Genomic DNA, 23,222 nt, shown 5'->3' on the forward strand with positions numbered 1-23,222 from the left:
GGGCAGATATGAAACAAGTATAAATAACATACAACACATGAGACAATGTAACACCTACCCTTGGGAGTCATATTCATTCCATACATAGTTTTGGTTTATCTGCTCTGTGATAAGCTGTCCTTTAGGTCTTAGGGTAGGGAAGAACAAACAGAAGTGGTCGCCAAAAACATGCAGATTGTATTTTAACACAGAGGAGACCTTTAGGATACCTCGCCTTGAATGGGCATACTTTTAGAATACCAGTTATGTCAGGGACATCCCTACAAGGGTGTGTCCTTGGAGATACCAAGAAATGCTGGGTCAGGCCAAGATAACCACTCATACCAGGATGCTGATGTTGACATTTCTCATAGGCAACTTTGGAACAGTGCCATTAACACAACTTGGGACACTGAATTTTTATGGTATTAAGAAGGAGTATGGTCCCTTGTACAATGGTTTCACCTGCCCACTGGAGTCTACCTTGGGGTATGAAGCAGCACCTCACTTGCCTTATCTAGCAAACTGGCCTGCGAGATGCACGCATCACTGCATTGGCTCATTCAGGAAAAAGAAAGCCGTGGGTTAAGATGGGTCATAAGCAAGTGTTTAGAAGGGAAGACAGGGGAAATGGGAATGGAGTAAGCTGTCGAAGAGACCTCCAACGACCCTAGTCTGGAACACTTGGAGTTAGCGGAGTAACTGAAAACTGGAGGGTGGGGGAGGGGTGTCCCATGGGTGCCGAACGAGGAGGGTATGGAGATTTTGTTTCCTCTCTCAAGGTATCATCTTGCATTTTAGACAGTGAAGTCTTTCTTCGTGATCATTTTCTCCAAGGAAGTCACACAGTAAGGAAATTATCTGAAGAATAACAGGAAGGTCACAAAGACGAAGGGAATCAACAGCTGGAAGGTTTTGCCTCCCATAGGTCGACAGTAGGCACCCTTTAGGTAGTCAGCATAGATCTGGAGCTAATGTCTGAGTGTCTGCAGGAAAACTGCTGACAGGCGGAGGCCCGCATCACCAAGTGACTGATTTGGGTCACGTCAATGGCTGCCTTACTGACAGACTGTGTCTCCATTCGGCCTTCTCTACAGAAAAACGAAATGACTTTGGAAGAGGGTAAGGTCAAGTTTCAGACTTGGGCTCCATACAGGAGGGACCCGAGGCTGGGGCCTGTACCTGAGCCTTCGTGTGTCAGCATGACCGTGTTGGCGTTGGTGTTGGTTTTTCTGCCAAGCACGTGCTGTGACCTGGCATCGGGCGATGACTCTTTCTACGAAATAATCATTCCCAAGAGGCTGAGAATCGAGGGAGGGGACGACCCAGTGGACAAGGCATCCTACGCGCTGATAATGCAGGGCCAGGAGCAGGTGCTTCACCTGACTGTGAAGAAAGACTATTTTGTGAGTAACTTTCCAGTCTACAGCTACCACAATGGGATCCTGGGGCAGGAAACACCTTTCATCTCACGTGACTGCCACTTTGAAGGCTACATAGAAGGAGTCCCAGGTTCTTTTGTTTCTGTCAACACTTGTTCAGGCCTCAAGGGCATCCTGATTAAGGAGGAAAAATCCTATGGCATTGAGCCCATGGACTCTTCGAAGGGGTTCGAACATGTGTTGTACACCGTGGCACACCAAGCTCAAGGCTCCTGCAATGTCACTTCCGAAGAGAGTCAAGCGGTGTCCACCAGGCGGCAACAAGGGAGCAGGAAGCCTCGTAGCACACAGTCGCTGTCCTACTTGTGGTCACACACCAAGTATGTGGAGATGTTTGTCGTGGTCAACAACCAGCGGTTCCAAATGTGGGGCAGTGATGTCAATGAGACGGTCCAGAGAGTAATGGACATCATTGCTCTGGCCAACAGCTTCACCAGGGCAATCAACACAGAGCTGGTGCTGGTTGGCATGGAGATTTGGTCCGAGGGGGACCTAACAGAGGTCCCCGTGGACTTGCAAGTTGCACTCAGCAATTTCAATCGCTGGAGACAAAAGCAGCTCTTCAATCGTGTGAACTATGATGTTGCCCACATGATTGTCGGGCATCATCCTGGAGGGAATACGGGACAGGCATTTCTCGGTGGTGCCTGTTCGAGTGGTTTTGCTGCAGCTGTTGAATCCTTCCATCATGAAGATGTCCTCCTGTCTGCAGCACTCATGGTTCACGAGCTTGGGCACAACTTGGGTATTCGGCATGACCATTCGGCCTGTCTTTGTAACGATCGTCGCTCTTGCCTCATGCATGAAAGTATCAGTAAAGAAAGTGGCTTCAGCAACTGCAGCTCTGACTACTTCTATGAGTTTCTGCGTGAACACAAAGGGGCCTGTCTGTTTAACAAGCCACGGCACACAGGCCACACTCGTAGGGATGCCACCTGTGGAAATGCTGTGCTGGAGGACCCGGAGGAGTGTGACTGTGGTTCTAACTGTGCCTCAGATCCCTGCTGTGACTCAACATGTAAACTGAAGCCAAATGCACAGTGTAGTTCAGAACCCTGCTGCACTGGGTGCAAATTCAGCGAACTGGGACATATATGTCGTCCTGATCTTGATGAGTGTGACCTCCCAGAGTACTGTAATGGTACCTCCGTTGTCTGCCCCACAGACAGGTATAAGCAAGATGGCACTCCCTGTGGAGGGCGTTTCTTTTGCCTTAATGGTCTGTGTATGAGTTCTGATAATCAGTGTAGGAAAAGCTTTGGGCCTAAAGCAAGTACTGCCTCACCTGATTGTTACTACTCCATGAACAAGAAAGGAGACCGGTTTGGACATTGTGGCCGTCCCTCAGGATCTGGCCAAGACTTTGTTCAATGTACAGATGATAATATATTCTGTGGGAAACTTATATGTACAGGTATTAAAATCTTACCAGTAATCAAACCTGAACAAATACTGCTCCAGGTCGCTCATGGAGATGATGCCTGCTGGGTCAAGGATAGCTTTGACAACTCTGATGATGCAGTTATGGGGGATGGCACTGTGTGTGCCTCAGACAAAATCTGCATAAATTATACCTGCTCTACTAACACCTTGTTCGTCTATGACTGCGAACCAAATGTTATGTGTAATGGGAAAGGTGTTTGCAACAATTTAAAGCACTGCCATTGTGAGGCTGGCTATGCTCCCCCTGACTGCAAATTAGAAGGAAATGGTGGTAGTATTGACAGTGGAGACCCTGGCAAGGCAAATAAGACACAAGATACACCACCAAAACCTGAGCAAAAAGAAGAAGAAGACATGACAAAGGTGATACTTGTATTATTCTTCTTATTCCTTGCAATACTGTTAGTACTATGTATTTTTTGTGCCCTCCACTATTCTAAAAGAAAGCCAGCTGCTAAACCAGAAGAAGCTCCTCCAGTGGCCCCAGTTCCAGCAGCAGAGGAACCAGGAGGAGGAGAGGAAGAAGGGGAGGAAGGGGAGGAAGAAGAGGAGGAAGAGGAGGAGGAGGAGGAGGAGGAGGAAGAGGAGGAACCAGAATAAGAAAACCAGTAGTGTATGAATGAAGCCAAACATCACATACCGGAGGCACTGGGTGAGAATAAGTGGCTCAGTGAAGCAAAGGATAACTGCAAATTGATGGCTCCAGTGACTGTGACAGGGAATTTATATTCTGAAGATATTTATGATGTGGAATGAAAGGTTCCCGCCACTTTCAATTTTTATATTAGTAATTAAACATTTATTATTTAAATTAATATATTAAATATTTCACTACTTAGCTTTGTCACATTTCATGAGAGAATTTAATTTGAAGCCTTTATACATTTTTTTTTTAAGATTTATATGTTTATTCCCTCCACCCCGCCGTTGTCTGCTCTCTGTGTCCATTTGCTGTGTGTTCTTCTGTGTCTGCTTCCAGTCTCATCAGGTGGCACTGGGGATCTGTTCTCTATTTGTTGCATCATCTTTCTGCATCAGTTCTCCGTGTGCGTGGCGCCACTCCTGGGGGCTGCGGTTTCGTGTGGGGTGGCTCTCCTTGCACAGGGGCCTCTCCTTGCATGGGGGGCACTCTTATGCAGGGACATCCCTGCATGGGCCAGCACTCCTTGCACGCAGCAGCACTGCACGTGGGCCAACTCACCACACGAGCCAGGAGGTCCTGGGTATCCAACTCTTGGACCTCCTATATGGTAGGCCAGCGCTCTATCTGTTGAGCCACATCCACTTCCCTCTTTGTGCATCTTTGATATCAATGTCCTTGTCTCACTGGACCAATTATTTCAGTCACCAAAAACTGTTTTCTAGGACATGCTATCTTCCGTCTAAGTTGCCTGACATATAGTAGTATCTGTATTTATTCCTTTTACTGGAATGTTCTTCACAAGTAACAGCTACCTATTATTTGAGGGCAGTTTTTTATGTAATTGAATTTTCCATATAAAAGTGCATTCATGAAATGAGAAGGTTTTTTTTAAAATACAAAAATAAAGAAAAGCCTATGTTCAGATGAGGCAACTCATTAAATTTTGTATATTTCCATATACACCCTATAGCAATATTCCCTGTTTAGGTATTCTTTCCTAATGCATGTTTTATAGATCAGCTTCTTAATAATTTTCATGGGATAAGTTTCAGATCCCCAGATATCTCATGTCAGATGAACATCACCTTCATCCTGTACCCATTTGTATGTAAATTTTTTGGAGTCAGGAACCTGTGTTCATTGTATAACAGAACCTAGACTTCCACCACAGTACTGGTTACATGTATGAAATTAGTATTTTTCTCTTTTATTCTCCCTTTTTTTTTTGAAATTAAAAACTTGTTGCCTGGGAAGCGGATTTGGCTCAATGGATAGAGTGTCCGCCTACCACATGGGAGGTCTAGGGTTCAAACCCAGGGCCTCCTGACCCGTGTGATGAGCTGGCCCACGCATAGTGCTGATGTGCAAGAGTGCCAAGCAGGGGTGTCCCCGCATAGGGGAGCCCCACGTGCAAGGATGTACCCCATAAGGAGAGCTGCCCAGCGCAAAAAAAGTGCAGACTGCCCAGGAGTGGCGCCGCACACACAGAGAGCTGACACAGCAAGATAATGCAACAAAAAGAGACACAGATTCCTGGTGCCGCTGACAAGAATACAAGTGGACACAAAAGAACACATAGCGAATGGACAGAGAGAGCAGACAACTGGTGGGGGGGGGGAAGGAGAGAAAAATAAAAAAATAAATCTTTAAAAAAAAACTCAACAACAACAAAAAACTTGTTGACTGATGTTTTAGTTTGCTGAAAGCTGCTGGGAGCAATATACCAGAAAGGAGTTGCTTTTTACAATGGGATTTATTAACTTGCGGGTTTACAGTTCTGAGGCCATGAAAGTGTCTAAGTCAAGGCACCAAGAGATGCCTTCCTCCTGAGCTGCAGCTGTAGGCAATCAGGCACATGGCAGGGTCCACTTGGCTCTCTGGGCCTTGTTGTTTTCAGCTTCAGGCTGCTTTTTCTCTCTTCCAGGTTCACTGATTTCAACTTCTGGAGGCTTCTCTCTGTCTCTATAGCCTTCTTTCTGTGTGTCTCTATGACTTTTGGTCCTCCATTTATAATGGACTCTAGGTAAGAGGATTAAGACTCATCCTGGGTCAAGAGCCTTAACTGAAGTAATTTAATCAAAAGGTCCCATCCTTTTTTTTTTTTTTTTTTTTTTTTTAAAGATTTATTTATTTATTTAATTTCCCCCCCTCCCCTGGTTGTCTGTTCTTGGTGTCTGTTTGCTGCGTCTTGTTTCTTTGTCCGCTTCTGTTGTTGTCAGCGGCACGGGAAGTGTGGGCGGCGCCATTCCTGGGCAGGCTGCTCTTTCTTTTCACGCTGGGCGGCTTTCCTCACGGGCGCACTCCTTGCGCGTGGGGGCCCCCGCACGCGGGGGACACCCTTGCGTGGCACGGCACTCCTTGCGCGCATCAGCACTGCGCATGGCCAGCTCCACATGGGTCAAGGAGGCCCGGAGTTTGAACCGCGGACCTCCCATATGGTAGACGGACGCCCTAACCACTGGGCCAAAGTCCGTTTCCCAAAAAGGTCCCATCCTTAATAGATTTATATGCACAGGAATGGATTAGTTTTAAGAACCGTATTTTCTGGGGTCCACAAAAGATAACCTGTCACACTCCACCCTCTGTACCCCAAAAATACATGTTCTTTCCATATGCAAATACATTCATTGCATCACAGTATTTCAAAACCTTAAATCATTTCAGTAATAGTATTAAATACAAAATCTCATCAAAATCACAGGCATGTAGTCCTGTCCTAGGGTAAAAATTCCCCTCTGGCTGTAGACCTGTGAAACTTACAAAACAAGTTATATGCTTTCAATATACAAAGGAGGGAGAGTCACAGGATAAACACTCCCATGGCCATAGGGAGAACTTGGAAGGAAAATGGGCAACAGTTCCCAAATGTTCAGAAAACCTGCATGTCATATTCCATTAGATTTCAATGTCTGGGAGACATCTATAGAACAATGTCTTGTTCTTGGGGCTTTATAGAAGAGCAGTTTCACCCTTTCCAAGGGCTTACCCAACAGCCATGCTCTCAGCTCCACCCTCATTAAGTATCTGGGTGGCATCCAAACATTTGGCCCCACCCACTGAGAACACTGGGGTGACAGTCACACTCACCCCAATCTCCAGGACACAGGCTCAACACCCTCAGAACAGTGGGGTGGTGACCAAACTCGCCCTAACATCTGGGGAATGTGTCTCACTCTGAAGCCTGAGGTAGGAACACTCTTCCTGCACAATGGGGTAAAAGGCTGGGTGGCACTCTTCAAGCTCCAGGCTTACCCTTTCCACATACCCTTTCCACATGGGGTCCCTCTCTTGGCCCAAGAAAATGTTTTAATCCAGACCTCAGCTTTCATGGTTCTGTCTTTCAAGTCATTTTCCCTTCAATTTCTCCCTTTTCCATCCCTTTTAGTCTAGGTTGGCAGTGGTTCTGCTCATACAGATCATACAAAAAACTCATTGGTTTCACATGCAGGAATCAGGAGACCAAGCCATCAGACAGTTAAGACTTCCACACATCCTTTTTTTTTTTTAAGATTTTTTATTTTTATTTATTTCTCTCCCCTTTCCCCACCCCCATTTGTCTGCTCTCTGTGTCCATTTGCTGTGTGTTCTGTGACTGCTTCTATTCTCATCAGTGGCACCAGGAATCTGTGTTTCTTTTTGTTGCATCATCTTGTTGTGTCAGTTCTCCGTGTGTGCAGCGCCATTCTTGGGCAGGCTGCACTTTCTTTCACACTGGGTGGCTCTCCTTACGGGGCACACTCCTTGCACGTGGGGCTCCCCTACGCGGGGGACACCCCTGCGTGGCACAGCACTCCTTGCGTGCATCAGTGCTGCGCATGCACCAGCTCCACACGGGTCAAGGAGGCCCGGGGTTTGAACCGTGGACCTCCCACACACATCCTTCCTTGATGACTGCATTTCCAATCCTGACTTGCAAGGAAATGGTTCTCTGGCTCCATGTTCAGCTAAATCCTCACATGGGGCACTATCCTCTGGGGACATATTTTCTAGACACTCAGAATTTCCCAAACCATCAATTTCTGGTGTCTTTTGTGCCCAGGAGTTCAGTTTTCAGCTCATCCCTTTCCTCTTGCATTTTACTATAAGTTGCAAGGAGAAGGCTGGCCACACTATCCACACTTAGTTTGGAAATCCCAGCTAAATATCCAAGCCCACCACTTTCAAATACTGCCATCTAACATCAGAAGTGAATTTTTCCAAGTTCTCTGCACCTTAAAGCAAGGATCATCTTCTAGTTTGCAATGATTCAGTCATCATTTCTGTTTAAGACCTCATCAGAAGAGTCTCTTCAATGCAATCTAGCCCCTTTCTATCAAGCATCCCACAAATCTTCCAGACTCTACCCTTTTATAAAACCTATTTATAAAACCGTTTTAACATTTTTGATATTTGTTTAGGAGTAAACGTCCCACTCCTTGTACTAATTGCTGTTTTAGTTTGTTAAAAGCCGCTGGGAGCGATATACCAGTAATGACTTGACTTTTATAATGGAATTTTTAAAAATTTTATTTACTTGTTCATTTATTTTATTTATTTTTTTGAGGTACTGAGGCTGGGGATTCAACCTGGGACCTCATATGTGGGAAGCTGGTGCTCAAACCCTGAGCTATGCTGGTTCCCTACAATGGAATTTTTAAACAGGTTATTATCTTGGCACTGTTTGTATTGCTCCATTCATAAAGTTTCCATGTTGTATTAGTTAGTCAAAGGGGTGCTGATGTAAAGTACCAGAAATCTGTTGGCTTTTATAAAGGGTATTTATTTGGGTAAAAGCTTACAGTTACAAGGACCTACAGAGCCCAACTCAAGGTACCATAAGATGGACTTTTTCACCAAGGTCAGGTCTCATGTGTTGAAGCAAAATGGCAGGTGATCTCTGCCTGGTCTCTTCTTCCTTCTTCCTCTTAAGACTCTGTGGTCCCAGCTTCTTTGGATCTCAGCTATAGGCTGGCATAGGAGCTGTTTCTTCCTGGGCCTTCACAGTTGCTCAGCTGCTCTGTTCTCTTCAGCTGCAAACTACCAGGCAAATGACTCATCTCACCCCAGGGCCTGAGACCAAACATAACAGAGCTCTCTCTCTTCCTGTGTCTTCCTGAGTGAGTGTCCATTTGTATCAGCCCACCAAGGGGGCAGGAACTCAATCTGAGTTATGCCCTACTGATGTGGTGGAATCAAAACCCTAACCTTAACAGGCAATTTAATCAAGACATGTCTCAAAACCCTACTCTTAACAGGCAATTTAATCAAGACATGTCAGCTGCATCAAATGCATTCAAAGGGTATATCATACCCAGAGGAACAGATTAGTTTACAAACAATCTGATTTGTGGGGTGGATTCATAAAAAATCTCAAACTGTCACACATGTCAAATCAGATATTTTTTTAAGTTTATTTTTCATTTCAAAAAAATTTATTGATGGGAAATGGACTTGGCCCAGTGGTTAGGGCGTCCGTCTACCACATGGGAGGTCCGCGGTTCAAGCCCCGGGCCTCCTTGACCCGTGTGGAGCTGGCCCATGCGCGGTGCTGATGTGCGCGGGGAGTGCCGCGCCACACAGGGGTGTCCCCCGCGTAGGGGAGCCCCACACGCAAGGAGTGCACCTGTAAGGAGAGCCGCCCAGCACGAAAGAAAGTGCAGCCTGCCCAGGAATGGCGCCGCCCACACTTCCCGTGCCGTTGATGACAACAGAAGCGGACAAAGAAACAAGACGCAGCAAATAGACACAGAGAACAGACAACTGGGGAAGGGGGGGATTTAAATAAATAAATAAATCTTTAAAAAAAAATTTATTGAAGTGTATCATTCATATATGAACATACATAAACAGTAAGTGTATAGTATAACTTGTGAACTTACAAAACAAACATACATAACATCATACAGAGCTCCTATATCACCCTACCACAAACACCCTGCATTGTTGTGAAATCTATCAAATTATGAAAGAGCATTGTCAAACTATTACTACTGACTATAGTCTGTATCTTACATTTGGTGTATTCCCCCCCAACTGACCCTATTTTTTTTTAAACAAATCATTTTTATTAATACATATTAGTAAACCATACAATCCATCCAAAGTGTACAATCAATGGTATTTGGCATAATCACATAGCTGTGCATTCATCACTTCAATCATTATTAGAGCATTTTCATTATTTCAGTAATAGTAATAATAAAAAATAGGCCAACAAAAAATCTGTTACTTCTCAATCTTCATAAAATGAGTTGGGTAATTTTCCTTTTCAGTTTTTTTGAAGAGTTTAAACAGGATTGGTATTCATTCTTCTCAAAATGCTTGGTAGAACTCACAGCCTACACTGATACTACAAGAAATAGAAGAATACAACAAACCAAACACATTTTAAGATATTGAATCAGTCCTCAAAAATCTCCAACATTGGGGAGCAGATGTGGCTCAAGCAGTTGAGCACCTGCTTCCCACACGGGAGGTCTGGAGTTCAGTTCCCCATGCCTCCTAAAAAACACCAGGGAAGCGTCTGTGGTTCAAGCAATTGAGCTCCTGCCTACCACATGGGAGGTCCCAAGTTTGGTTCCCGATACCTCCTAAAGAAGACAAGCAAGACAGCAAGCTGACATGATGGGCTGGGGTGGTGAGCTGACTCAAGAAGAGACACAAGGAAGAAAACATCATGAGAAATATGACAAAGCTGGTAGTGGAGATGGTTCAAGCAATTAGGTGCCTCTCTCCCACATAGGAGGTCCTGGCTTCAGTTCCCGGTGCCTCCTAAAAGGAAGATGAGCACATGACAAACAGATACAGTGAGCGTAAAACAACAAGGGAGGGGTAGAAATAAGTAAAAATAAAAAACCAATCTTTAAATAAAACCAAAACACAAACAACAAGCAAAACAAACAAAAAATCCAACTCAGGGGAGGCAATGTGGCTCAATGGTTGAGAGCCAGCTTCCCACATGGGAGGTCCCAGGTTCAAACCCTGGCTTAAAAAAAAAGGAAAAAGAAATCTCCCAACGAAGAAAAGTCCAGGAAAAAGCCTCTCTTACTTATTTAATTCCCTCACATGCACTTCCTTGTCTGGCTAGCAGATGGTGCTGTCTGGCAGGCCTCTCTTTCAAAGCTTGCTCAGTGTGTTTGCTGCAACACGGATGGGATTGATATGACAGAGGTTCCTGCCTGGAGGCTAAGAGCCTCATAAGTCAAATTTTCTCAGAGACAGTTCTCCAGTCTTGGCTGGCAGCCCCCTCCCTTTTCCCGGGTAGGAAATAATTTCACTCCCCTTTGCATCCTCAAAACCAGTCCAGTCAGTAGGGAGGGTGTCTGAGAGCCGATCTCTTTAGTCCCATGCAGGCTTTCAAGGCAAACAATGGCACAGCCCCATCTAGCCTGAAGGGCTTGTGGGACACAGCAGACCAAATTTGGGGGTCAAAAGCTGAAACAGCCTTAGGCTCTCTCCCTCTCTTTCCCATTTCCTGGGCAGGCGGATCTTTGAAACTCCTTTTGTCTGGTAGCTGCAGGTGAAGCCAAGGCTGGAAGAGTCAATGCTTTCTCCTCACAGGGTGGGGAGGAGCACCGGCAGCTACAGCTGCAGACTACTCACGGTCTTAATGTCGAGGTTCCTTTCCTATGCCTCTCTCTCTTCTAGGAAGTGTCCAGCATTCCCCTGGTGTCCTACACCCTAGAACTTTTTTTCCAGGCCATTTCTGCCTGTTCTCTAGCCATTTTTCAGTGAGAGGAGAAAGTCTTGTATCTTTCTAATCTGCCATCCTCCCACAAGTCCTACCAAATGGGATTTATTAACTAATGAGCTTAACAGTTCTGAGCCATGGAAATGTCCAAAGCATCATCAGATGCTGTTCCCCCTGAGCTGCAGACATGGGCGATCAGACACATGACAGTGTCTGCCAGCTCTCCCCCTCCTCTGGACATTGTTGCTTTTGCTTTCAGTTTCAGGCTGCTCTGTCTCTGGCTTTTCTCTCTTCCAGGTTTGCTGATTTCAACTTCTGGAAGCTTTTCTATGTTCCTGTGGCCTTCTTTCTGTGTCTGCAGCTTTTTATTCCTCCCTTTTTAAAACACTCCAGTAAGAAAATTAAGACCCACCCTGAGTCACACAGTCTAAGCAAGGCCCTTAACTGAAGTAATTTAATCAAAAGGTCTCACCTATAATAGGTTTACATGCACATACAGGAATGGAATAGCTTTAAGAACAGGGTTTTCTGGGGGCCACGAAAGACTCAAACTGCTACAAATGACAATCAAAAGGACCCTATCCTATTACAGGTAACAGAGCTTTAGAGGTAGTAGTTACTTCTCTGTGAAGCAAATAAAAGGAAGTGTGATAATAACACTACTTAGCTGGAATGGTAGAATAGATTTACCATTTGAGCCAGAAACTACTATACACTTGAAATTCATTTTCTGAATTTAATCCTCCTAACCACTCTGAGGCCTCTGTCTCTTAAATGAAGAAACAGAGGCCAAGGGGCTGATATAACTTGTTCTAGAACTAGTAAATTGTGGAAACTGGATTCTTCTTAAGGTATGACTCAACCTATGTTCTCCAATACTTTCATAAGCCTTTTACTTAAGTAAGACAGAGGATGAGGACCACACTCAGTATGTCCTTATTGCCCAGAAAAGGGCTTACTTCTTAGTGACTAGAGTAATAAAAGCCTTACAAACAGATGCTCTTCTCTCTTTTGAATCACCACATTGTATAGTATTATCTATCAAAGTATGTTTTCTCCTATTAGAACCTGACATATAGGAGTTGCAGGTTTGAACTCATTGAGCTCTGTGGGCTAGCACATTGTAGGTACTCAATAAATGTTTACCAAATAAAGAACTTAATCAGAACAACCTTAAAATATGGATCCAGAGTCATGCCCTGGGCAGGATGCCTCTTCTCAGTCTTCAGCAATGGCACAACCAATAATCTTGATCAGGTACAATATTGTAATTAATATATATTCACACAAATGTGAGTCATAAAATGTTTATAAAACCCCAAACTCCAGAGAGTGAAGAGTTAAGCCCATTAGAAGAAGGGAATGACCAATGGGCAGGAATTAGCAGGTACATGTAACACAGGTCTAAAAGTCCTAGGTTCAAGAATCAGCATTTCCTGGAAAGCTCAGGTAACAAGAGTCTGTTCAGCATTGTGTGACTACCTCTAGGAAGTGCACCCTCCCTCCTGGTTCCTTTCCCCAGTGTATGTGGAATATTATGAGAAAATCTTACCCATTCCATATGTCTTCGTCACTCATGCCCCAGCCAGCTGCCACCCCAAAGGGTTCTGACAGTGACTTTTTGTCATGCTTTCCTTGGCCTATGTGGGCTGTTGTGTTCTCTTCGTGCTGCTTCAGGCCATCAAGAACCAGGCCCTCCCTTTAGTTCCCCAAATCACAGATAAGACCGGTCGCTAGATTTTTTTCTCCAGACTTGGGGGAAACAAAAGGAAATTACAATGAAGAAAATACTGACTTGGAGTCATGCCATTTCTGGATAGACTATGTCTCTCTTTGGCATTGACAGGATATTCTTTCCTATATGAGTACTTTTGGGAATGTTCTCTTTTTTTTTATTATTATTATTTTTTATTGACTTTGTAATAATATTACATCAAAAATATATATGTGAGGTCCCATTCAACCCCGCTCCCCCACCCCCCCTCTCCCCCCCCAACAACACTCGTTCCCATCATCATGACACATCCATTGGATTTGGTAAGTACATCTTTGGGCACCTCTGCACCTCATAGTCAATGGTCCACATCATGGCCCATACTCTCCTCCATTCCATCCAGTGGGCCCTGTGAGGATTTACAATGTCCGGTGATTGCCTCTGAAGCACCATCCAGGGCAGCTCCATGTCCCAAAGACACCTCCACCTCTCATCTCTTCCTGCCTTTCCCCATACCCATCGTCCACCATGTCCACTTTTCTCAATCCAATACCACCTCTTCTATGTGGACATTGGATTGGTTGTGTCCATTGCACCTCTATGTCAAGAGGAGGCTCAAATTCCACATGGATGCTGGATGCAATCCTCCCATTTTCAGTTGTAATCACTCTAGGCTCCATGGTGTGGTGATTGTCCTTCTTCAACTCCATCTTAGCTGAGTGTGGTAAGTCCAATAAATCAGATTGTAGGTGCTGGAGTCTGTTGAGGCTCAGGACCTGGCTATCACATTGTCAGTCCAGAGATTCAAATCCCCTAAATATATCTTAAATCCCAACGTTAACTGCACCTCCAGCACATTAGCATGAAAGTCTTATGAAGGGAGATCCCATCTGAGTCCAGATTCATCACACATAAACACCATTTCCAAAGAAGGGCCATCTGCCCTGGTAGTTAACCCCATCGGCCATGGCCATAACTCTCATGGGTCTCTTTAGCCTTCAAAGGAACCAATATCTGGGGGTTGTATCTGCTTTATCTGTCTCTCTGACTCTGCTCAGTTGTGCATGAGGGCAATCCTTCTGCCAGCCTCCAGACTCTTTTTTAGAAACTCGTAGCCATATAAACTCATTTCTCCTTTCCATTTCCCCCTTACTTTAGGTCAAACAGCATTTTAAAGTCATGTTATTTTATGTAGACATGGATATTCTGCTGATCCGCATTGAACCTTCCGTATAAGGTCCTTTTCCAGTTGCATCATCAGTTGGTATTTGATAGTGGTCCCTCGTTGCCAGGGAGGCTCGTCCCCGGGTGTCATGTCCCACGCTGGAGGGAAGGCATTGCATTTACATGCTGAGTTTGGCTTCGAGACTGGCCACGTTTGAGTAACATGAAGGCTGACAGGAGGAAATTCCCAGGCACAATGTTGCTCTAGGCCTTGTTCTTATTTTAGGTTTATCAGCTCACAAGCATAGTCATTAGCATCAGGGGCTCACTGTTGAACCCTCACTCCCTCCAGGTCCCCGCCGCTGTACCTGGGAGACTGTCGCTGCTCCCCTAGGGACCGCGACAGAGCACCACTGGCCAGGAACCCAGTACCCCCCCTGCTGTGGTTTATAATTGTTGCCACTATGAGTATATCCAATCATTACCATGCCCCCTGGACATATGTTCTGTACAGCTCCCTGTCAGCCATATATCACCTGTCATTGATATCCCATACCAGTATCCCTCCATTGCCATTGTTGAAACACTCTGTGGTCCAGAACTCCCCGAAATTTGAAGCCCAATATAATGTCATGGTCCCTTACTAGGGAATGGTATATAGCGATGGGTTTAAAGGATAGATAAAGAACTTGGATAAAGTTAGATAAAGAACTTAGATAAAGAATGTTGAGTTGAAAAAATTCCACATCCTATCCTTTTCCCCCCCCCCCCCCCCCTAATTATTCAGCATTTCTTCACAGGAGTCCTAGACCACAGCAATGCATATATATAATATACAGCACTCCCATACATCCACCACAAAACCTTTTTCCTTCCACAGCGATACTCTTACACCCTTTTCACATCATATTTACTTAAGGTGATGTACAGAGTCTGAGATATTAGCTTTCTAACAAGGTAATATCTGTGCTTACATTATGGTGCATACTTTAGGATACATAGTTCTTTACATTTTTAGTTATCCTATGTTTTACATTATGGTTTACATTATCAGTCTGTCATCTCCTATATGTTATGGTGTAATATTACATGTTTTATATCCATCCTTGTGTACTCTCAAAAAACTCCTCTCTTGCCCCCCTTTTACTTTGGTTCCACACATTTAACGTCCATTTTCCCTTCCACCTTGGTGCCCACAGTGACAGCCAACCTTCGTTTCCTGAGGAGCCACTTCCAGAAATAGATGGAATAGTGTTCAGGGCCTAACTTGCTCAACTGCCCCAATGCCCTGGGAGCCACCCTTTCTCTCGAGGGATACAGTTCCCTCTATTTGGTGGCATTAGTCCTCCCCAGGATGTGGGTCCACCCCCACTCTCACTACTTGGGATTCTACCCCATGGTGTCACCCACTCTGGCAGAATGAGCATTTAGGCATTCCCCAGGAGCCCGTCCTGCATCAGACCCTCCCCTCCGAGCATTCTAAACAGGTAACCCTCTTTATTATATTTTGATATGATTTTCTTGGCATTTTACTCTCCACCACCTCCTGACCCTCTCCTGTGTTCGTATGCTCCCCCTCCCTCCCCCCACTTTTGGGCAACGTTACCCAACCATCCCTCCCCAGCCACCCTCAAACCCGTAAAGCCCCAACCAAAGGCAACCCCTTGCCCCCATTTTATCTCTTCTTTGTGTTCATACTTACCACCATCTCATCTTAAATTCCCCCCCTGCAGACATCGGCTCATATCCTTCCTCCACCCTCCGATTTCCTGTAAGCCTATCGTTCAGTCTCTTGCTATCTAGGGCAGCTTGTTTATTTCATATCATTGAGGTCATGTAGTATTTGTCCTTCAATGTCTGGGTTGCTTCACTCAACATAAGGTTCTCAAGATTCATCCATGTTATCACATGTGTTTGTAGTGTGTTTGTTCTTACAGCCGAGTAGTATTCCATTGTGTGTATATACCACATTTTATTGATCCACTCATCTGTTGATGGGCATTTGGGTTGATTCCAACTTTTGGCAATAGTGAACAATGCTGCTATGAACATTGGTGTACATATATCGGTTTGTGTCCTTGTTTTCAGTTCTGCTGGGTATATACCCAGCAGTGGTATTGCTGGGTCATATGGCAAATCTATGGCTAGTTTTTTGAGAAACCGCCATACTGTCCTCCAGAATGGTTGGATCCTTCCGCATTCCCACCAGCAGCGGATGAGTGTTCCCCTTCCTTCACATCCTCTCCAGCACTTGTATTCTTCTGTTTTTTTCATAGCTGCCAATCTTATGGGTGTAAGATGGTATCTCATTGTAGTTTTGATTTGCATTTCCCTGATAGCTAGAGATTTGGAACATTTTTTCATGTGCTTTCTTGCCATTTGTATTTCTTCTTCAGAGAAGTGTCTGTTTAAGTCTTTTTCCCATTTTTTAAATGGGTTGTTTATCTTTTTATTTTCAAGATATAGGAGTTCTTTATATATGCAAGTTATAAGTTTCTTATCAGATATATGATTGCCAAATATTTTCTCCCACTGTGTGGGCTCCCTTTTTACTTTCTTGACAAACTCCTTTGAGGTGCAGAAGGCTTTAATTTTGAGGAAGTCCCATTTATCTATTAGTTCTTTTGCTGCTCGTGCTTTTGGTGAGATATTCATAAATCCATTTCCTATTACAAGGTCCTGTAGATGTTTCCCTACACTGCTTTCTAAGGTTTTTATGGTCTTGGCTCTTATATTTAGGTCTTTGAACCATCTTGAGTTGATCTTTGTATAAGGTGTGAGATGGTAATCTTCTTTCATTCTTCTACATATGGCTATCCAGTTCTCCAGACACCATTTGTTGAATAGGCCACTCTCTCCCAATTGAGAGGGTTTGGTGGCTTTATTGAATATTATGTGGCTGTATATGTGAGGTTCTATATCAGAGCTTTCAATTCGATTCCATTGGTCTATGTGTCTCTCCTTATGCCAATACCATGCTGTTTTCACCACCGTAGCTTTATAGTATGTTTTGAAGTCAGGTAGTGTGATTCCTCCAATTTCGTTTTTCTTTTTCAGTATGTCTTTGGCTATTCGGGGTCTCTTTCCTTTCCAAATAAATTTCATAGTTAGTTTTTCTAGTTCCTTAAAGAAGGCTGCATTGATTTTTATTGGGATTGCATTGAATGTGTAGATCAGTTTTGGTAGGATAGACATCTTAATAATGTTCAGTCTTCCTATCCATGAACAAGGAATAGTCTTCCATTTATTTAGGTCTTCTTTGATTTCCTTGAACAATCTTGTATAATTCTCGTTGTATAAGTTCTTTACCTCTTTAGTTAAATTTATTCCTAAGTATTTGATTTTTTTATTTACTATTGTGAATGGTATTTGTTTCTTGATTTCCTCCTGATCTTGCTCATTATTGGTGTACAGAAATGCTACTGATTTTTGCGCATTGATCTTATAACCTGCGACTTTACTAAACTCATTTATGAGTTCTAGAATCTTCGTTGTAGATCTCTCAGGGTTTTCTATGTATAGGATCATGTCATCTGCAAATAATGAAATTTTTACTTCTTCCTTTCCAATTTGAATGCCTTTTATTTCTGGTTCTTGCCTCAGTGCTCGTGCAAGTACTTCTAAGACAATATTAAATAGAAGCGGAGACAGTGGGCATCCTTGTCTTGTTCCTGAGTTTAGAGGGAAGGAGTCTAGGATTTCTCCATTGTAAACAATATTGGCTTTAGGTTTTTCATATATACTCTTTATCATGTTCAAAAAATTCCCTTGTATTCCAATCTTTTGGAGTGTTTTTATCAAGAAAGTGTGCTGTATTTTGTCAAATGCTTTTTCTGCATCAATAGATATAATCATGTGATTTTTTTCCTTCAATCTGTTTATATGGTGTATTACGTTGATTGATTTTCTTATGTTGAACCATCCTTGCATACCTGGGATGAATTCCACTTGGTCGTGGTGTATAATACGTTTAATGTGTTGTTGAATACGATTAGCAAGTATTTTGTTAAGTATTTTTGCGTCTAGGTTCATTAGAGAAATTGGTCTGTAATTTTCCTTTCTTGTGATGTCTTTGTTTGGCTTTGGTACTAGGGTAATGTTGGCATCATAGAAGGAGTTGGGTAATGTTCTTTCCGTTTCAATGTTTTGGAATAGTTTCAGCAGGATTGGTGTCAGTTCTTTCCGGAATGTTTTGTAGAATTCACCTGTGAAGCCATCTGGCCCTGGGCTCTTCTTAGTTGGGAGATTTTTGATAACCAATTCTATCTCTCTGCTTGTGATTGGTTTGTTAAGATCATCAATTTCTTCTTTCGTCAATATGAGCTGCTTATGTGTTTCTAGGAATTTGTCCATTTCCTCTAGATTGTCATTTTTGTTGGAATATAGTTTTTCAAAATATCCTCTTATGATAGTCTTTATTTCTGTGGGGTCAGTGGTGATATCGCCTTTCTCATTTCTTATTTTGTGTATTTGCATCTTCTCTCTTTTTTTCTTTGTTAGTGTTGCTAAAGGTTTGTCAATTTTGTTAATCTTCTCAAAAAACCAGCTCTTGGTCTTGTTTATCTGTTCAAGTGCTTTCTTATTTTCTATTTCATTTAGTTCTGCTCTTATCTTTGTTATTTCCTTCCTTCTTCTTCCTGTTGGGCTACTTTGTTGTTGTTTTTCTAATTCCTTCAAATGTGCAGTTAGTTCTTCAATTTTTGCTCTTTCTTCTTTTTTGATATATGAATTTATGGCTATAAACTTCCCTCTCAGTACTGCTTTTGCTGCATCCCATAAATTTTGGTATGTTGTGTTATCATTATCATTTGTTTCAAGGTAGTCATTGATTTCTTTTGAGATTTCCTCTTTGACCCACTGTTTTTCTAAGAGTGTGCTGTTTAATTTCCAAATCGTGGTGTGAAATCTGGGCTTCTGTCCCTTGCAAATCTCCAGCTTGACTCCACTGTGGTCAGAGATAATGTTTTGTATGATTTCAATCTTTCTGAATTCGTTCAGCCTTTCTTTGTGGCCTAGCATATGATCTATCTTGGAGAATGATCCATGTGCGCTTGAGAAAAATGTATATCCTGCTGTGTTTGGGTGTAGCGATCTATATATGTCTATTAGATCGAGCTCCTCTAATATACTATTTAGATGTTTTGTTTCTTTGGTGATTCTCTTTTGAGATGTTCTGTCCAGAGTTGATAGTGGTGTATTAAAATCCCCCACTATAAGTGTAGATGTATCTATTCTTTCACTTAGTTTTTCCAGCGTTTGCCTGACGTATTTAGAGGCACCCTTGTTAGGGGCATAGATATTTATGATTGTTCGATCTTCTTGACAGATTTTCCCTTTCACTAAAATGTAGTATCCTTCTTTGTCTCTCACAATTGTTTCACATTTAAAGTCTATTTTGTCTGATATTAATATAGCTACTCCTGCCTTTTTTTGGTTATTGTTAGCTTGTATGATTGTTTTCCAGCCATTCACTTTCAATCTCCATGCGTCTCTGGGTCTAAGATGTGTCTCTTGTAGACAGCATATGGATGGGTCATATTTCCTTATCCAATGTCCCAGTCTGAATCTTTTGATAGGTGAGTTTAATCCGTTGACATTCAGTGTTATTACTATCAAGGAATTATTTGTGTTAGCCATATTTTGATTGGATTTGTGTTTGTCATATTTTGTTTGTATATATATTTTTGTCTTTTTTGTTGTTGTTGTTGGTCTTATACTCTCCTCCAACTTTGCCTTTCCTGTTTTTTCCTTTCTTCCTGCAGAACTCCCTTTAGAATTTCTTGAAGGGGAGGTTTCTTGTTGGTATACTCTTTCAGTTTCTGTTTGTCTGTGAATATTTTGAACTCTCCTTCATGTTTGAATGCTAGTTTAGCTGGATAGAGTATTCTTGGTTGGAAGTTTTTTTCCTTTAGTACCTTGACTATATCATACCACTGTCTTCTTGCCTCCATGGTTTCAGAAGAGAAATCAGCACTTAATCTAATTGAGCTTCCCTTGTATGTGATGGTTTTCTTTTCTCTTGCTGCTTTTAGGATTTTCTCTTTGTCTTGAGCTTTGGATAATTTGATAAGTATATGTCTTGGGGTGGGCCTGTTGGGGTTTACGACTTGTGGAGTGCGCTGTGCTTCTTGGATATGTACATCTGTCTCTTTCAGTAGATTTGGGAAGTTTTCAGCCATTATTTCCTGCAACACTCCTTCTGACCCCTTTCCCTTCTCTTCACCTTCTGGAATGCCTATAATACGTATGTTTGAGCGTTTTGCATTGTCATTCAGGTCCCTAAATCCTAATTGGATTTTTTCTATCTTCTTATTGACCCCTTCTACTATCTGTTTGATTTCTGATGTACTGTCTTCCACATCACTAATTCTCTGCTCTGTCTCTTCTAGTCTGCTGATATTTGCTGCAAGTGTATTTTTGATTTCTTGAACTGTGGTGTTCATTCCCATCATATCTGTTATGTTTTTGCGTATGTCTGCAATTTCCCCTCCAAGTGATGTCTTCATGTTGTTAACCTCTTTCATTACTGCATCAAATTTGTCGGTGATAAATGTTCTGAGTTCTTTCATTGCTTGTGCCAAGTTTTGCTCCCCTTTGTCATTATTGGTTTGTTGATTGGATTCAGTCATGTTTTCCTGATTATTGGTTTGGTTTGTAGATTTTTGTTGCTTTCTGGTCATCTCTTTATTTTGACAAATTTAATCAGTTCCTTAGCTTCTTTGTCTGCTTTTGGAGGTTAATTAGTTGTTATTTTTGCATAGGTGTTATATCTTCTCTTTGTCACTTTTTTCTTCTTATTCAAGTTACTTGTTGTTGGTTAAGTTCACTTTAGAAGAAAGTATTAGTGTTGGGGAAAGGCAATTGTGTCAGCAAGGGAAAAGTGTAAAGTAGTATTAGTAATGTATGTTAACAAAGCAAGAATATGAGATCTGGGAGGATGGAGGTTAGATTCATGTAGATTGTACAGAGTTATAGCTGTAGGTAGAGTACCTTTTATGAAGTAGATGACTGAATATGGGCGGAATATTGTATGAACTACAAAGCTATTGTTTTCATGAGAGAGGGAAAAAGAAAAGAAAGGTAATAGTTTCAAGAGTGGATAACAGACAGAAAACAGAACAAAGGTATTAGAAATTAAGAGTTAGACACTTTGTGGATCAAAGAATGGGAGGTGGGGGGTGGAATATAGTAGAGACAGTAGATGATAGTGGATATCAAGATGCAGGGGAAGGGGGATAGTGTAGGTAACCTAAATCAGTTCACACAGAAATGAGGCAGTGGAGGATGGGAAAACCCAGCAAATGTGAGGTGTTCCCTGTAGCACCTATTGTGTACTTGAATTAAAATAAAATAAGTGGAAAATGAGGGACAAGAGGGAAAGAGAAAACCGAAAAAAAAAACTAATTATAATAAAGAAAAAAAGAAAGACAAGAAGAAAGGAAGAAAGAAAAAGAGGATAAGCAAACGGTGGGGAACAGATAGGGGGAAGAGTGATACAGGTATACACGTGTCACAATTGCAACACTATCTAAAACAACAACCAAAAAAACCCCTAAATAACTGTATATTAAAAAAAAAGGACTTTGGAGGACACGCTAGGAGGAAAGACTAGGGGATAATGCAATATTAGCAATCAGGGCGTCAAAAAGAGTAAAAAATAAGATAAAGTGAAAATAAAAACAAAACAATATGAACCAATATAGATAAAACACAAATGTTAAGGTCCAAAGCACTCAAGGATCCCAGGTAGACCCCAGAGCGTGATGGATTCAGGGGTGGAAAGTCTGAGACACTGAAGACTCAAGAGGTGTGAGTCTGGGGTGTGGAACGCCAGAGTCCAGGGGACCCAGACCTGGGAACCTCAAATCTGGTCCACGGAAAGCTTAGGAGCCCCGCAGTGCAACACAGCCCTCAGGGATCCCCATAGCTGGGTGCCAGCCCCGTGGGGGAAGCCAGATCCGCGAATTCTATATTGAATGTCTAATCCCTGAAATTCACCTACTCCTCAGGGTATCAGCCTTTGGACAGCTCGCTCCCTGTGCTCCCACGCAACGGCCACTTGAGGGCGCCTCTACACCACGGCCAGTTCAATGACCCCGATCCCAAGCCCCACCGGGTGGGGTGGGCTTCAGCTGGAAACGCGGAAAACAGACTCTAAGATCCGAAATCCCAAACTTTGCAAAATATTCCCCAATCAGCTTCCAGACGTGTCCTCCTCCCTCACTGCACCCTACAACAGTCTCCCAATTGTGTCCCCTTATTGCTCAAAATCCAATTCCGTTGCAGATCGGCAGCCGGACCTGTGGGGATGGGGCTCCAGGCGGAAGCGCTTCCCCCCCTGTCCGGTGACTAAAACGTCCCCCGCTTCACAAGAAAACACCGTCTGTCTCCCCAAATCAATCCGCCAAGGAGTCTTGTCCCAACAATCCCCCACCAGCCAGCCCAGTATCCGCGAATTTCTCAGCACCGCAAAGCCTCCAGAAAAAGGAAAAAAAAAAACAAAAGCCCTGGCCGCTGCGGCTGCGGAGCTGCAAGAGCGCCCCCTACCGCGGCTCCGCCCACCCAAGGAGGGAACTTCCCGCGCCCAGCTGGGACCTCCGTTTATATATTATAGACGTATCCTCTCTGTTACCTTCCCACTGAATTGACGTCCAGACACCTTCCAACCAGCAAAAATCCCCGAAACAGCGCGGTCCTAAAGAGCCTTCAACGCTGCCCAGCCGCCCCCTGCAGAGACACTACCAGGCAAGCTCACACAGCCACCATCTTGCCAAGGACCTCTTCGGGAATGTTCTCCTTATGTGAAGTCAAATTCTACTTTCTTTCCCGGGTCCTGGTGAAAGGAAACCAAACAAAACAGAAAACCAGATTACATAATCATAACCTCAGAAGGGTGGAATTCTGCCTAAATGAAGACAAAGTGATACATTAGGTTAAAAAAAAAATTAGGTTCTTGCATCTCCAAACTTCATTCCCGAATAGAATTTTGGCGCTTTTCGAAGGCCAAAAGTCTCACTGAAGCATTTTCTCAAAAAAAAAAAAGAGAGCTTTCTTCCTCCACCAATGATTTTTCAAAATGTAAAGTTACTGTGCTCCAAGATATTAAGCTTTCAAAATTCTCAAGGTCCTTTATCAGATCCCCAATACACATGTATCATGGCTCCTGGT

At 43.1% G+C, this 23,222-nt stretch overlaps 1 protein-coding gene across 1 annotated transcript; it reads left to right on the forward strand.

Moving 5' to 3' along the window:
* The first annotated feature begins 697 nt into the window (after positions 1 to 697).
* On the forward strand, positions 698 to 3,702 carry LOC101415463 (disintegrin and metalloproteinase domain-containing protein 1-like). The gene has a single exon (XM_058280983.2). The coding sequence runs from the start codon at positions 1,029 to 1,031 to the stop codon at positions 3,462 to 3,464; it is 2,436 nt and encodes an 811-aa protein (XP_058136966.1). The 5' UTR covers positions 698 to 1,028; the 3' UTR covers positions 3,465 to 3,702.
* Positions 3,703 to 23,222: the final 19,520 nt, after the last annotated feature.

This window comes from Dasypus novemcinctus, chromosome 19 (genome assembly GCF_030445035.2).
Source record: "Dasypus novemcinctus isolate mDasNov1 chromosome 19, mDasNov1.1.hap2, whole genome shotgun sequence".
In the NCBI taxonomy this organism is placed as follows: domain Eukaryota; kingdom Metazoa; phylum Chordata; class Mammalia; order Cingulata; family Dasypodidae; genus Dasypus; species Dasypus novemcinctus.

Bases quoted from the DNA above. Each gene is read 5' to 3' on its own strand.
- LOC101415463 (XM_058280983.2), top strand. From the start codon at position 1,029: ATGGCTGCCTTACTGACAGACTGTGTCTCCATTCGGCCTTCTCTACAG.